A 17458-nucleotide genomic window follows, 5' to 3' on the forward strand; every position below is an offset into this window, starting at 1 on the left:
TAGATTCACTTTCCTATCAGAAAAGGTACTGTTGAAGAAAATCCAAGCACTTTTACTGTCCTAAAACGTGATGACAGACACAAAAAAAAATAAAAAAAAAAACACACATCATTGTAAAATCAATACATTCATCGTTCCACTCAGAATCTAAAATAGTTTTAAATTTAAATTATTTCTATTTGGTGAATATTTCATTTTGCAAAAAAACAATGTGTACATCCGAGTGGGGGCCCCAACATAAGCATGGACGGGGGCCCACAGGGAAATACCCTTTTTCCCTATGGGCCAATCCACCCCTGTAGGTGGGTATACTTATTACTTATTAGTTATTAATTTATTATATAAAATAAAATCTTCAGGACATTTAAATTATGTCTTTTATTCAAAATAAATTAAATACAATAGGTTACAATTACATCATGCTCAATTTTGGTAATTGCTCAATAATGTTTATAGATTTTGATTTTAAGCATAGGAATTCATTATGTAATCAGTCGAGAATTAGTAAAATTTATAAACATATAAAATATACAAATTAGTTTTTAAGATTTAAGTGTTAATCAACTAATACCGTTGAGGAAAAGTATAACATTTTTCTGTGATAATATTTGCTTTATGCTTAGCATTCGGGAATCGATTGCATAATACACCAAATTATATTTTTAATAGTTTGAAATGTATTGAAATATTTTAAAAATAACACAAAACTATTAACAATGCGTAAAATATTAAAAACAATAATAATTGTGTACTGTAAAACATCAATAAATGTTCTTTTTTTTTTTTTTATTTATTTGAAGTAATCTACAATCTATACATTTCTTAGTAAAATAAGTAGGTTTGATAGGTGACAAGTAAGAGTGATGTGAATAATAAGATTAGGGAAGATACCCAGTGGTAACACCCTGAATAAATGTTCTTACAATTAAAATTGTTTGAATTATGTTAAGGATTTGGGGATACATGTTTTGAGATAGTGGGAATAAGGCCTATCTTATATTATAAAGTATAATATTTAGTATGAAGTCGAAAACAATTTAGTCGATGTTAAATTAGAAAGCTTCAGTGTTATATACAAATGTTGTAAGATGCTAAAATCAGACTAGCAAAGTAATGTTTTTGATTTGTACCTACCCATTCAATATTGTTCATACTATTATAGGTATAGGATAGTCAAATTCAATAAAGTATTGTGTCACCGGACACCTCTTTTTTACGCGTTATTTAATTTTTATAATCCACACCGAATATTTACTTAGATATTGTTTTTAATTTTACAGATTGGTAATTATCATATAAAAAAAAAAACAATTATTCTTCATTTGTTCACGCTGAACTGTATTTGAATAAAACCTAAATTTAATTTTTATTTTAATACATATAAATGCATTTTTTTTAAATTATTTTTCTAGTATTCTTGGGGAATTCAGGCTTTATAACAATTTCCGAAACCATACTATATAAATTCATTGCACAATGTAGGTTAGCTTACAATAATTTACACAAATGTAAAATGTCTAAATAGTTAGTTTAAATAAAAAGTTTGATGTTATAATATTTAATTATTATTTATAACATTATGTATGATGTGTGTATCTAGTTATTTTAAGTACAGTTAAATTGCAGAACTACTCATTTTATGATAAATTCGTTTCAGTAACCAAAATAAACGAAAAATCTTTAAAAATGTGTAATATATTTTTTAAATATACATTTGGACTGATCTGTTTTTAAAATTTAAATGCATATTATATAATAAGGATAACGGATGGAAAATTTTAAAAATGTACCAAGTGAAAACTACAAGAAGGAGTAGGTATTGGATTGAGGACCTTCCAGTCAATGAATGTAACCCGTTGGCAGATAATAATATTTATATAACGAGAGTACGTTTCTAACTGATATCACATTAGAACCATGACATAAAATTAAACTAATTTTATTAAAAACCAAAGTACAATAAATATTATAATAATCAATAACGTCTAAGAAGATCACAATAATTTTGGGAGTGGAAGATGATTGGGATGCCCCGGCTTATCACGAAACGATGGTGGTTCCGGTGTTCAGCTTAGGTGGCAGCAAATGATCGTTGCAGATCATTAATCGTCACAGGAATGATTCTGGCCCGGGCAGTTCGCCGGGTTTTATGAGGAACGGCTCCAGTTGGGCCATCATCAGGTCACTGGTGGACAATTGCTTGTCGTGTAGTTCACTACGGGGCTTATAATTCCTAGACCCGGAAGTACTGTCCGACGGGTCGCTGTAGTTGGTAGAGTGGTCTTGCAGGGGTTGCATATGGTGCATTTCTGAAAGTAAACCGACAATGACAGTTTCTAATAAGCATCAAATATTCGCATATTTTTCGTTCAGATGAAATCATGCAGCATTAACACAAAATTACCGCTATAGTTATTATAAGGAAGTTTCGATTGTCCAAGAATATACAAGTCCGGTAACGGAATACATAAATTTAATGATATCGTATAATATTATATTTAGAGGTATAGGCACTTTATTATTGTACATATTTCGTGATTGCACAAATATAAGAAATATAATATGTGAAAGTATATATAGTCATATAGATAATTAATATTTTATTAAATATAAGAATGAATAACATATTATATTCTTAACAATTAAGAATTAAAAAAATAATAACAAAATAAAAGTTATTTTAAATGTTTATTGTTAATTAGTATTTATTTATTCATTGAAACAAAAATATTATAGTAAGATACTTGTATCAAATAGTTTAAAAGCATAATATAGCTTTAACAAGCAAACAAACATATTATTATACATCACTTATTATTAATAATGAAATATTAAAATGCGTACAATTTGAATTTAACTTTCTAGAATAGTTGAATGTATACAAAGTTAGATGGTTAATTTTATAATAGCTTGTATAAAGGAATTATGTTTTAGTGTGTGAGATAAAGATTTATATATCTAAAAATATATGTAATTATTTGGTTAAATCAATAAATATGATAATATGTATGTACCATTGTACCCGTATAGCATAGGTGTCATAATATTACTTTGGTATATCTACTTAAGAAATATGATAATATTGTCATTATTAAAAATTATTTATGTTTTTTATAGTTTAGTAAATTACCTATATGGCTATAATGCTATATATGTACAGAAGATTATTTTGATTCAAATGATAAATATAAATATATACCTACATAAAATATAGGTACATAATATTACACTCTTATCAACATAATATGCATATGCATGGATAAATAATATAAGTATATTATTCTTTCGATATTGTACATATTATGCTAACTTAATGTATTTATGTAGGTATGTTACTTATCCGTTAACTTATCGTAATTACTCTGTATTGGAATGTTTAAAATATGTTAGCACGCTAACTGTTTATGTAATATATTATTATGCATTTTTAAATAATTGGTTTAAAAAAAAAAAATTGTACAAACTATATTTTTAAAAAAGATAATGATAGAAAATGAAATGAAATATATCTTATGTTACGTAGTTTATGGGTACGTTAAAAAGCTGTAGGAAGAGGTTAATTTTTTGCTTTTTTTCTAAAAACGAATCGTCAATTTTACCAGTATGAGCCCGAAGCGAAATGAGCTTTTTCAGATCGTGTGCACTGCAAAGCGGCGTGTCTACAACATACGTATTATTGAATAAACTATAATCCACTTCGTGTTCACCCGTTTCTTTTTTGAATGACACTAATGTATCAAACCTATGTCCCCAAAGTATTTCATTTGGCAGGTACGATGACCTAGCTTGTGTCGTCATTCCCGTGGACTCTATTACTCCTGTAAAATTTAATAAATGGTTTAAAAAATAATCAATTGTTGTTTTAAAAAATGTCATAATTATTTGTGTACTTAGAAGAAGTATTAATTATTGATGCATTGTAATTGAAAGCACACAAAAACAGTACCTATTTAGTACCATTGTGTAAGTTAATGATAAATGTACATAATGTATCTATACATTCTTGAATCTACATTAATAGTGTTTATGATTTAAATTAAATTTGTTGGTAGATAGTTAAGCTATTGTTGTTGTGTAACTGTTATTTTTTATTTTATTTTATTTTTTTAATGTTTTCATATTTAATGGAATTTGATGATTAAGTGGTGAACGTGTTATTAATGTATGGAGTTGAAATATAGTTTAAATTTAATAAAGCTTACAATATTTGCAATAAAATCATTAATTATAAATTAAAAATTAAAATAAAGTATACATAACTATAATTATAGTATAAGCCCTTTTTTTTTTTTTATTATTTGAAGAAATCTACAATCTATACGTCATGTTCTTAGTATAATAAGTAGGTTTGATATGTGACAAGTAAGAATGATATGAATAGTGAGATTAGGGAAGATGCCCAGTGGTAACACCCTATAAATAAGCCCTAATAAAACAAAAATGTAATACGCACATAATAGTTGTTTAAGATTTTAGATGTGTATGGATTTACTAACTATCAAAAACCGTCTAAAATTATTACATTAACTCAAAATGAAATTTAATATTCTGTAAATAGGAAATGGATTTATTTTAATTTTATTATTTTAATATTATCTTTGTGCAATAACAAGAAAAATTTGAGTAATTTACTAAAATTGAAAAAGTATTCTAATATCGATTGGTTTTATTTGTCTTAACAATATAGTTACCTTCTAGGACGACGACAATTTCAAACTTCTGTTGTAGGAAATCGGCAGCCGAAAGCATGTACAGCGGTGACTGTGGAGTAATTTTGTGAACAATAGTCGTAGGCCATATGAAGAATATCCTGTCCTCTTCACCATCACCACCGACTTTAAGTTCTTGTTGATGGAACGGTAATAACTCACCTTCTATTGTCATCTATAGTACAATAATTCAAATTAGTGCGTAATTCGGCAATTTATCATATATTATGGTGTACAATATTTAATGTTATAATATATTATTACATCTATAAATATACGCAATACAACCTCCTTATAACGGACCCCCTATAAAACATGGACATTTCCTTACAACGGAAAATAACAATCAGCCTCGTTAGTCCCGTATATAAGTGTATAATCCTATGTAACCAGGTCCGCGCGTATATTTTAGCCTCTCTATAACGAAAACTCCTTTATATCGAAAAAAATCAGCTGATACAGAGCAGTGGTTTTATTATAAGTAGGTTTTTCTGTATTAAATTCACATTCGTAAAATTGTTCATAGACAATGTTTTGGAATATAATAATACACCTAATTGAATAGCTGTGTATTTCCATAGTATTTCATGATGCAAATCGTGTGGGTCATTATCTGCTGCAAGTTGCAACATTCTAATATATATATACTTACTTTTTTCTTTATTAGCTGCGCCCTGACGTGTGCCTCGATAATGTGAGATTTTCTCATGTCACCTACGCGAAACATGAGACACAGAATGCCATCCCTTTGGCAGATCACAGCGTTTCTGCTGAACAACAGCGTCTGCGTGCGCTTTTTCGGCCTGGACAACTTGGCGAACACCACGCCCACCATAAATGCCTGGATCATAACGCCTACTATGCTCTGTAGACACATAATGAATATTGCTTCAGGACATTCTTCGGTCGTGTGTTTGGAACCATAACCTGATAATATGAGCAGAACAAGTTGGTATTACAGATAAATTATTATTATTATTATTATTATTGTGTTTGTCGGATGTCTAGACCATCATCGCAGAACGGTGACGGTCGTGTACGTTGGTCGGCTTTATATAGTCTCAATTATATGCAAAAAAAATCGCCCGGTTTTGATAGGCAAACGATAAAAAAAAAATAGCACATCATCATCGTCCATATCCGTCCAAACAATACGGTTTAGATTTTTACCTATTGTGTGCTGGGTTTCGACGCTGAACAGAAAGCACGAGGTGAAAGAATACATTTCTCGAACACATGGTACCCACGTTGAGTTATTATCCCTTACCGACAATTCCAAATCGCCGTGGTTTAGTGCGATCAGCCACCATACGATGGCAAACCCTAACCAGCTGAGCATGAAGTTCATTGAAAACACTAACAACGTCCATCGCCATTGAGCATCGACGAGTGTCGTAAATATGTCCTAGAACAATATAGAAAAAATATATACATGTAACCATCGTCAAACATATTATTTTGTAACGAGCAAATCAATAAAATAACTTCAAATCAAATGTTACAATAGGACTTTACAATATAATATAATATTAGTGTATAAAAATATTATCTAATGCTCGTAATAATAATAATAATAATAATAATAATAATAATAATATACAAATGCATACCTAATCAAGCGGCGTATAAAATTCTATCATATAGTGTAAAGAATATTTTTCATAGAAATTTGTAATTTTTAGAACTAGAATAATACATTTTTCAAAGTATTAAAAGTGATTATCCTATTAATAAATAATTTGAAAATAGTATCTTGTAGTAAGTTATAGATTATGTAATATATATTAAGCATAACTATTTGCGTTCAAGGTGAATCCGTGGGAGCGTAGAAAAATGTCATAGAAATAATTTTTGTCACTATTATAAGTGCACAATATGAACAAGCAAACTGTTGTTTTAAAACAATAATACGCAATGCGCAATGAACACAATTTATATATTCAATTAAATTGTATCCATTTATTACAACGTTGATACTGCATTTTATACAGCTGCTTTTTATATTTTTTATTTTAAGCTAAATTTATTTTAATGAAATATTTATTTTTATTAAGCTTCAATTTATGAATTTAATCTCAGTAAAGGGTTTAGGTGAAAAAAATGAATGTAAAACCAATATCTAATATACTTCCCCCGTTAAAAACTATAAGTAAATTTATAAGATGAACCAAAATATCTCTTCCTTGATTTGTGTAATACAAATCAGTCATCAGTGCTTAACATTATTTCTGAACGTGCCATTTTGGTTTTAATGAACGGTGATAAATTATATTGTGCCTACGTTACAAAGTTGTGAGTGTTAAGAGAAAGCCGCAGATCTAACACAATAATTATGTAGGTAATTTTAATTTTAAAATCCCATATAGCGTCTGAATAATATATAAAGATATATTACCAGTGTTTATTATATCTAGATATGTATATTTACTATTCGTCTATACAAACGAAACGTAAGTTCTTCTAAAAACGTATACGCGAATAACGGCAAATTATGGTAATATGTGTTAGTGTTAGGTATAAATATTGGGACGCCGCCATCACCATCATATTATATAGTGACATAGTGTTAAGAAATTTATTTTCCATCACGTCAATCTAAAAACGATTGTGCTTAACCATTTAGAAGAGAATAATAATATATTGGCTCTTTTGATACATTTTCCTGTGTGTGCTTTAAATTATGTAGGTACTTGTTGGTTCCATTTTGCAGGGGTTTGACGAGATAAAATGATTTTTTTTATTACACTCGGCCATTGTCACGCTCTAGATTTCAAATACAGCAGTGACAGCAGGCTGGTAAAAAAAATACATTTAAAAAATAGTGTGCGATGTCAACACTAAAAATAGGATAGTGATTTAGACACTAAGATGACAAGGAAATTGGTGTGTAGTGCACGGCACACAGCGTACTCAGTCGGAAGACATTAAATGTTTTTTATATTATATAATTAAAAATAAAAACTATGAGGGTCAGGGTACTCGGTGTGGGCTATTAGGACGGGTCTGTTAGGTATGTTTGTGCTAAAATGCTGAATGTTAAAACATCGCATTCAAAAATAATTCCCATCGAAGATCACTTAAACCCGCATTTTCCTATAATCTTTTCAACAAGTTTCACAATTTTCGTGTAGTTTTTCTACGCACTTATGATGGCGTGTATATAGAGAACATTTACATAATATAATATTTGTGTTTAATGTTAAATAAACTATTTATGGCCACTATTTTAACGTTTTTTTGATGAAAGAAAATAATAATAGTAAATAGTAACAGGCAATATTATGTACCATTATATTATATAATATACCTATTATGAATTATTATTATTACAGTTCATTACCTATATATTTAGGTTCAGAATTGATAATTAATCAAGTGAATGCATTTTTGTTTTTGATAGTGATTACTGATTTAGATCAAACGTTTACTGAATGTTGAACTTTTATTATTTTATACATAATCTAAGTCACATATTTCATACGTACTCCCTGCTCAGTGCAATATGGTATTAAAAATGCAGTTTGTTATATACTATAGATTATAAAATATAAAATATGATTAAATTATTAGATAACAAACGGGGTGATTATTTTTTTTACAAATATATAGGTTACTATAGCACAAATTTAATTGGAGACATGTTTTCAATATATAAACTATAATTATATAGTAACACATATTACTATCATTATTTTATTTGGAACTCAAATATAAATAAGAAAAGTGTAATTAAAAAATACAATGTGTACCTATCAATAATTATGCACCTTTATACTATAAATTACACACCTATCATATTAATTAGGTACCTATTTATTATTTTTTTTAACTAAATTAATTAGCATACCATAATGTAATGTATATTTTAATTATTTACGTAAATATTTACACCTTTAACTATATTGATTATAAAAAAACATGTATATTATTGGTAAGTATAGTGTCTATGGTGCAAGTGTGCAATAATTTCAAAATACATTTGTTCCAAATTAGAATTGAAAAATTATGTTTCAAATTGCATTATTATAGAAAAACGTTTAGGTATATTTACTAAAACGAATGATGTGATATATAAACCAATATTATCTACCTTTACTCTATAGTCTATATTATAGTTATGAATTTGTATTTAAAATTTAAATATTATTCACCTGTAAATATTTTCTTCTTCTTTTTGCTACTTTTCCTTGAACAACATTACATTCGCCGTGTTTGAATACTACTCTTCTGTACTGCCTTCTAGAGCTGAATCTTGGTTGTCTGTACCTGTCAATACCAAAAATATGTTTTATTAAAATGACAATTTAATTTATTAAAAACTATAGAATATTACAACGAAATAGTTAATGGACGCTCAAAAGTAACATTATTTAAACTTACATAATATCATCCTACCTATTGGATCTATAACTTTAAAACTATTATTCAACAAGCCAATACTTTATTCAACGACTGATTTATTGTTTGTTATATTATTATGAATCTTAACTTACAAAAAGTTTAAATACAAATATATAGGTAATTATTATTTATTAATCACATGTTTTCGCTACCTTTCTCATACAAGAAAACGTTAAAAAGCGCGTTAATAATTATTTATTTAGGTGATATTATTTTTGAGATAAGGTGAACTAAATGATGGACATTATAATTAATTTTGTATCAAAGTAAACAATACACATGTTTAATATTTTTATTGAGACTGATATAAACTAATAAAGAACATAATATATACAGATAAATCATCTTATCGTTGTCTAAATTTTATTGGTAACTTGCCACGTTATGAACAACATTTTCCCACGTTTTCAATAGTTTATATACAAACTAATAATCCAATTCCATAAAATATTAATTTGTCCTCCCACGGTCCGTTTGAATGAAATCATATGTTAATCATTTATGAGACTTCACAAGGACATTGACAAAACTGTCTTTTATCTGAGTTCTTATTTTTTACATAAGATGAGAGTAAATATATTTTTAAATATGTTTAAAAGATTTTGTGTAATGAAAACATACTAAATTGCTATACAATTTTAAATGAACCGAGACAGTTACATTATATTTATTTGAGTAAGACCCAACGAACTCATTATGTCATGGGTGAAAAATGAAAATGTTAAATTTCTTGTAAAGTAATACCTTATCTTAACATATTGCGAAAATACAAAGTAAGAATATTTTGAATATTAAACACAAAATACCTATCGGTATACTTTTGTATCTATGTTTTTTTTTACTCTATTATTTTATAACAAGTTAAAATAAAGTTACTTATTATAAAATATTAAATAATGTACATTTCACTTTAATTTTTAATCACCTGCTATAGTCGCAATATATTGTCACATTGAACATTTTTTTTCTTGAAATTTATTTGCAGACATTTTGTTTTATAGGTACATTTTAAATTATAAATAATTGCTTAAAATAAATATTTAAATTATAATCTGTATTGTATAAAATAATCGTTAGTCTGTTTATATTTTTGAACGAATGATTCAATTTATTGTTTTTAATCATCCTCACACTCTTATATACCTACTAATAAATAAAATAATAACAATAATGTTTGATGAATAATCTAAATTATGTAATATTAACATATATAGGTAATATAAATAAATAAGGAAATTATCGATGAATGACGCATTAATGACCGTTGCATGAGTTTGATAATTTCCCTTGTTTTAAATATCTTTTATATTTTTCCTCATTGCGAAAATGTATAAATTTTAGTGGCTTAAACGGGTTGAAGTCATTTTTCAATAATGTAACAGCTTTTAAATTTTAAATTAATACAAAAATTGATAATTTATTTTATGTAATATTAATCTTGTTGGTATAAAAATAATATTATGCACGAACATGATCGCATTCATCATTTAGAATATTAGTATGGTTTTTCAATATTATGTACCTATTATAATATATTATGGTGACATAATATATGTATACTATCAAAATATTGCATGGAATAGGTTAAAAATTATGAATTGGTACGCTTACACACGTTATGCATAGTCAAAATAACATTTAATTTAATATTAAAGAAACATGTACCTATACAGTGTATTCTGTACTTCTAATACTTGTATATGTCTACGGTTTACCTAGATAATCTATATAACTTAAAATGTTAAATTATGTTATGTTTATATGTACCTAGCTAAACACACACATACTTGATACTTAATCTAGAACATTTTTAGAAGCCTATATATTAGCAGTATATACTAAGCAGTCTTTGAATAAATTCTAATACATTTTATTACCTCTTACGTCATAGGTAGGCATTTAGGTATATTATAATTTATAAATAATAAGTTTAAGAAGATAACACAACAAAAGTGTTAAACACTGTCCCTCTGTCACGAAACAAAACAAAAACAATTTCACTAAATAATTTCTAATTGATTTTATAAATAATTTAAAGTCTAAAATAAATATTGGAAAAATTCATGAAAAAAATAGGCAAGGATAAGTGGATAATAAACCAAAGTGTTAATTCTTCTTTAGACTAAACTTTATGTTTTAATAGAACTTGGAAAACATTTTACTATACGCACAATACGTACACTTATATGTTATAGTTAATTTCTTAGTCAAATATTGTAATTATAATCACCTTACAGTTATTTTATTTTTAAATGCATACATAATCGATTAATTTATTATATTTGGGTTTATTTTAATAAATAAATACAGATTTTATTCTCGAAGACGATTAGACGCGGTTATGTAGATACCTAATGATTGCAATAGTATAAGATTTATAAAAGATATTTTAACATTTTCTAGAGAATAACTACATTTACAAATTTATATTTAATACTTATCTGATGTTACATATAATTTTATTTTTTTATTTGATAAAAATATTCTAAAAATAACATTAATTAAATATTAAATCTAAGTTAAACTACCCATGACACGTCTGTATAATTCTTTAAATTAAAATGATGGTAGGTACCTATATCAGTAGACGCTTATTTCTTAGATTATTCCCTTATGATAAAACGAACTATTTATAAAATAACGAAACATACCTATAGTAACTACTATAGTACTATAATATAACATATTATTATGATACAAGGCGTGACAGAGACTTGACGGAAAAAAAAAGGTGCTACTTAAACGTATGAAAAAAATTGTTAAAATTTCATAAAAAAATATTTTGAAAAAAGTTATTACGTTCCAAATTTATTTAATCAAAAAAAAAATTGATATTTTAAAAAATTCTAAACAATCAACTACTTGACTTAGATAAATGTTTTTAACATCAAAATTGTTCTTATAATCAGATTCAGAAATTGGCTGTTTCGAATATATCCAAAATAATTTTAGTCAAATTTTAAGTTTTTGTTTTTATTGTTAAAAAATAAAAATGATTTTTTGTTTAATATACGTGTAGCGTAAGTGACTATAAGTAATATATAATTATAAAAATTAAAATTAAAAAAGAAAAATTTTAAATATCTATTGATTAGAACAAAAGTTATTCCAAAATTCAGTTCTATCCGTCACACTCTGTATAGGCGATATGCCACAATCCATCAATAAGTGGAAAGTATTCAATTCATTCACAAACATGAATTTTCACGTCACGAAAATTAAAGAAACGATTACCATACCAAATATGGTTAACCAATGTAAATTTAGAACTATATAATATTATATTAATTTGAAAACTTTTCAAAAAGAATAGAAAGTTCTGTTCTAGTTTGGGTCAGATACTGTCTCACCAATATGTGAAATTTATACCAATGGAATTTTAACAATCGTGGTCTGGTCTGTTATTTTATTACCTATATAGGAAGATTACTAACCTAATTGGACGACAACAAAGTATTTCTTTTTCATATGTTTTTATTTAAAAAATATTATAGGCAATATTAAAACAAAATGTAAAGTTCAATAATATACTGACTGCTTATAGTGAAATATTTACAAGATATCTATGGGAGCCAGGAGCCTACATGTGAAAAGTGTAAAACAAATAATTTTTAAATTAATATAAAGTATAATAATTAATTGTATACATCATGCGGTACATAATGAGAATAAAAAATATTCTAAAAATATAGTATCCTTTTACACTTAAAAAATTTAAATAATTTGTGTACTCGCTTACTTAGAAGAATTAAAAGTATTTATTACCCATCGTACATTTATACTAGTAATCAATATTAAGTATATTATAAAATAAAGACCTAATTTACGCTATTAAAAGTAACTGTTATCTATTTCATTGCAATTATAAGTCCATACATTTTAATATAATATTATCTATTCGTGTTAAATACTTAAATGTATATCACATTTTCTCGCAATGATTCAATAGGAAATTATTTTGTTACTCGGTATTTCTCTAAAATATATTGACTTTCCAGCGTATCACTTGTTACTCATCCGGTATTCCCAGTAGATCAGATGGGAATTCTTTTAACTGAATAATGTTACTCATGTTGACGAGATTTAAAATTGTTGAAACTATATATTATAACATATATTAATTGTACTGATATATTATAGTTAAAATTATAGTTACGACTTGTAGGTTATAAACTGTTGTAAATTATAGGTGCGAGAAAAAAATATTTTTATAAAAAACGAAGTAATAGGACACACTTAATGTTATCAAAATGTCGAAGGTAGGTACATGATTATAATATGAAACTGTACTGAGTTCGCCCATTAAACTGTACGATGGAGTAATTAAACGGGAATTCAAAAAAATAAAATATATTTCGTTCAACAAATTACATTAACGAATCGTATATTTTTATTGAAAAATCGAATGCTGATAATATTATAATATAGGTACTAATTTTCATTTCGTGAATGTTATATTCATCAGTATAAAACATATTAATATTATACCTATCAACTATCACCCATGTTTGGTGTTTTAAAACCATTCGTAGTCTGCACGTTATCCGTTGGATACATAAAATCTTTTGCGTGTGTCTACGTGTCTACATGTGGTCAATCAGACGTCGTTATCGTGTCGTGGTCTTTAAAAGTGCAGTACACAATACCTAAATACAAATTAGTATATTAAAAATTTACCCTGTAGCCATAAACATACTATGGTCGTATGGATAGTCAATATATTATTTTAATGGAAAACAAATTGTAACACGTTTATTATACTCGTTGACTCGATAGGGTTTGGACCTTTACAATATTATTGATTGCATTGATAGTGTGATATTATCTTGTGTAATATTATGTTCAATATTGATTTCAACACTGTCAGTGTTTAAAATGGTTATTCTCCCTTATCTCCCAAATAGTTGTCGGAACAGAACTTATATTATAAAAGTTTAAACTTGTGAATACTATATATGTGTACTTATAGTCATAGATGATAGACGATGCCTGCGAATGTTAAACCGTGAGTTCACAGGTACGTTGTTCAACTTTTGAACAATAAATACGACTGACGTATAACGGGTTCACAACCTGTGAACCCGTTGCTTTGTGCAGTATTTACCATTTGCCAAATACCACGGAAATGTCCACGATATACCAATTACCAATAGATTACAAAAAGGAGCAACTTATTTTTATATACCGAAACTCGCCTTTATCACCATACTGTGTACGTCGTCTCGGTATACGTAATAATATTATAATAATTACAAATTATAAAATACGATAAATGCGAATTGTGAGTGCACATAATATATGCGATGCACGCGCATTTTTCTCGAAACGTTCTGCAGTCTGCACACATCGTAATAATAATAATAATAATAATAATAATATGCACACATATTGCAATTACACATATTCGCATAAACGTCAGGCGTTTTTTTCTTATTTATTTTGTCTCGCACCGACTTAAATAGTAATAATAATAATAATAATAATAATAATAATATGCAAGGAGCACATCAAAGGGGGGTCGACCTAGTTCACGCTCAACACTCGATTTATGATTAACCTACAATCCGATATAGGCCCACTGTACACTGTACGCGCGAGCTATACTGCAGCAGCAGTCGCTTCGTTATATAGCACCGCGCCGGTTGCCAAATTGTTATAATTTCGAGACTCTTGGCTTTCGGAAACGGGACAAACGAGACAGCCTGTGACGCACGTAATGTCGCGCATATCCTGGACGGCGGCCAGAGGACTCTGTGCGACTACTTCTCTCGCCCAACAACACCTCCCCTCTCCCTCGGCCGACAAAACACCCCTCCTCCGACACTATATACAACCACACACACACTCCGTTCTCACCCACTGCTCGCGCTTATAATATGTATATTGCACGATGCGGTATAGACCTATACTGTACAAATGCACATAATGTGTCACGCGTATATATCCACAATAATATTATACAATATATATTATAATAATGTTGTACGGAGTGATCCGTTAAGCTGTCTAGAATCGATTTTTGTGATAGTATTTATTTGAGAATAACGCCGAAAAAGGCAACTAGTCAGTAAAAAAACACAACAATTTATAACAGCAATAAACGAATTTAAACAAAAATTACAAATTTTACCTTATATCAACAAAACAATATTTGTGACCTTAACTTGGTTTCAGAATCATAGGAAAATCAAAATATTTTAACTCGTCGCAAGAGATCTATTAGTGACTTATGCCCATAAGTACCGCTACAACAATGTGAAGGTATATATAGAACAAGATAGGAGAACGTAGGGAACACTTTGGAACATTAACTGGTATCAGCCCTAAGGCTTCAGAGCAAACTATATTTTAATTTTACCATTTAAAAGATTATAAGTCCATAACACATAAATTGCCTTTCTTAACTCTAGATTTGCCAATTCAAATTCGATAGCTATCATCAGAATTCTGACCTGCCACGGCGTATAAAACGTATATAAAAGTGATCAACTTTCTGATATTGGTTTCAAATCATGGATTCGTATTCTAATTTGGACCGTACTATCGCAGAATATAGAACTTTAAGGCACATTGAATAGTTAAATTCTCTAAAATATATTTCATCATTATGAAACTCCGAGCTCGTAGAGCCTTGAAGTCACTTATCATATATTTTACTTGATAGACAAAAAATACCAATAGAACTGGAAAACTGCAGTATCATTGCATCACTAGATCCTAAACTCATGAAACAACTATTCAGAACTAATCACCAATCTTATATTTAAAAACCTCACTCGTCATAGCGAATGAAAGATATTTGCGTTATACATTGTAGTGAAAAGAAAAATCATTGTCATATTAAATATTAATAAATTGTTCAATAAGATTGAAGTATTTAAATAAAATAAAGCATTACTAAGCTTATTATTTTTTACTACAAGTCTTAAATTATTTTTTTAAACAACCCGCGTTCTTGATATCAGAAGACGGTTACTTTTGTAAATATGCCGGACAACTATAGTTTTCTTTTTTATCATTATAATATAATATAAATTATATATATAGGTGTTGTATAGCTTAAATCTTAAGCGATAGTGAAGTATAAAACGGTAAGTGCAGGTATAGCCGCAGTAAAATTTGTGGTTAGTTAATCTGAATTTCAAGTGCTATTGTGAATAAAAAAAAACTATTCGATATTTAAACATCAATTATTTTAGAAATGTAGGTTGGTACATTTATACCTTTTGTTCTACTGCAGTTTCCGTTTCGTAAATGCTTATAATCTACAATAATTAATCTTTCAAAGTCACTGAGAGAATTAGTGACAGTCAGTCAAATGGACCACTCTGTATGAATATATATATAATATATATATTATAGTATACACGCGCAAGACGCAAATAAAAATATATATTTCGGGCATGAAACGTAATCGGGAAACGTCCACGGCGCCCGTCTACTGCAGCTACGGCCGGTCCAATCGTCTGTTCCGTTGCGCGGGCGTCCGCGGAACCTCGAAAACCGTAGAAAAAAATCTATAAAACCCACCTTTGACAGATGAGTAATATTAAATGAATTTTGTGTTTTCGTTATATAATATGATATTATGTCGGTATACCATGATAATATATAATACCTGGTGTTGGGAGTATTACGCTTACCGTAAAAAAAAACGTTTGATAAATTTTTTTTACCGGTATATTAGTATGTATGATATTTTTGTTCGATACATTTATTACGAACTCAATGATATTTTTATAATTTTTTGTGTCAGTGGGTAACCATGGTGCACCAATGGAAAGCAATATTATGTTGCTTGTTGCTATTATAAAATATATATTAATACAGGCATAATATTATTCTAGTATTTTTAGTTTAAGTAGCTAGATAAAATGATTTGGAATGTTACAGTGTACAACGTTCACCTGCAGTACCTCTACCCGTGAACTAAATATTGAAATAATCAAATAATCACCTCTCGGTTACCCCGTTTGCCACGTCACTAATTGCGCACATGAAAACAATAGAAAAACAATAGGGGTTACTCGATTTCATGAACGGTACCGAGTAAAAGAAATATCGGTACAATTTACCCATCTCTAAGGTTAGATTAATAATAGTGTAAAACTAAATTATTGAGATTTCCTAAGAATGTGGTCGTTATAATATCACAGTCACTGCGGCGTCCATATAGGTCAGGGGACGCCAACCAATCGATGGCGATAGACTGCAGTGGTAGATATTTAGAGGAATATTGGTCGATCTAATAAAAAATTAATTTGACCAATATCTGTTGATCACGTTCGTAGTCTTATGAAGTTTAACACTTAAATAACACATATTTACGCCATATTATATGCAAAGTA

The 17458-nt window shown here is 28.1% G+C and overlaps 1 protein-coding gene across 6 annotated transcripts in view; it reads right to left on the reverse strand.

The window, feature by feature from the left end:
* Positions 1 to 1923: 1923 nt before the first annotated feature.
* The window catches only part of LOC100166535 (G protein-activated inward rectifier potassium channel 3), a 32148-nt gene continuing 16613 nt past the window's right edge, over positions 1924 to 17458 (reverse strand). For all 6 annotated transcript variants that reach the window (XM_003246619.4, XM_003246618.4, XM_029488247.1 and 3 more), the window contains 6 exons: positions 8861 to 8975; positions 5880 to 6114; positions 5362 to 5636; positions 4692 to 4884; positions 3600 to 3818; positions 1924 to 2309 (listed from right to left, as the gene is read on the reverse strand). In XM_003246619.4, the coding sequence (XP_003246667.1) occupies positions 2110 to 2309; positions 3600 to 3818; positions 4692 to 4884; positions 5362 to 5636; positions 5880 to 6114; positions 8861 to 8975 (1237 nt within the window). In that variant the 3' untranslated portion in view covers positions 1924 to 2109. The remainder of the gene's footprint in view (positions 2310 to 3599; positions 3819 to 4691; positions 4885 to 5361; positions 5637 to 5879; positions 6115 to 8860; positions 8976 to 17458) is intronic.

Source organism: Acyrthosiphon pisum, chromosome A1, assembly GCF_005508785.2.
Source record: "Acyrthosiphon pisum isolate AL4f chromosome A1, pea_aphid_22Mar2018_4r6ur, whole genome shotgun sequence".
NCBI classification, from domain to species: Eukaryota; Metazoa; Arthropoda; class Insecta; order Hemiptera; family Aphididae; genus Acyrthosiphon; species Acyrthosiphon pisum.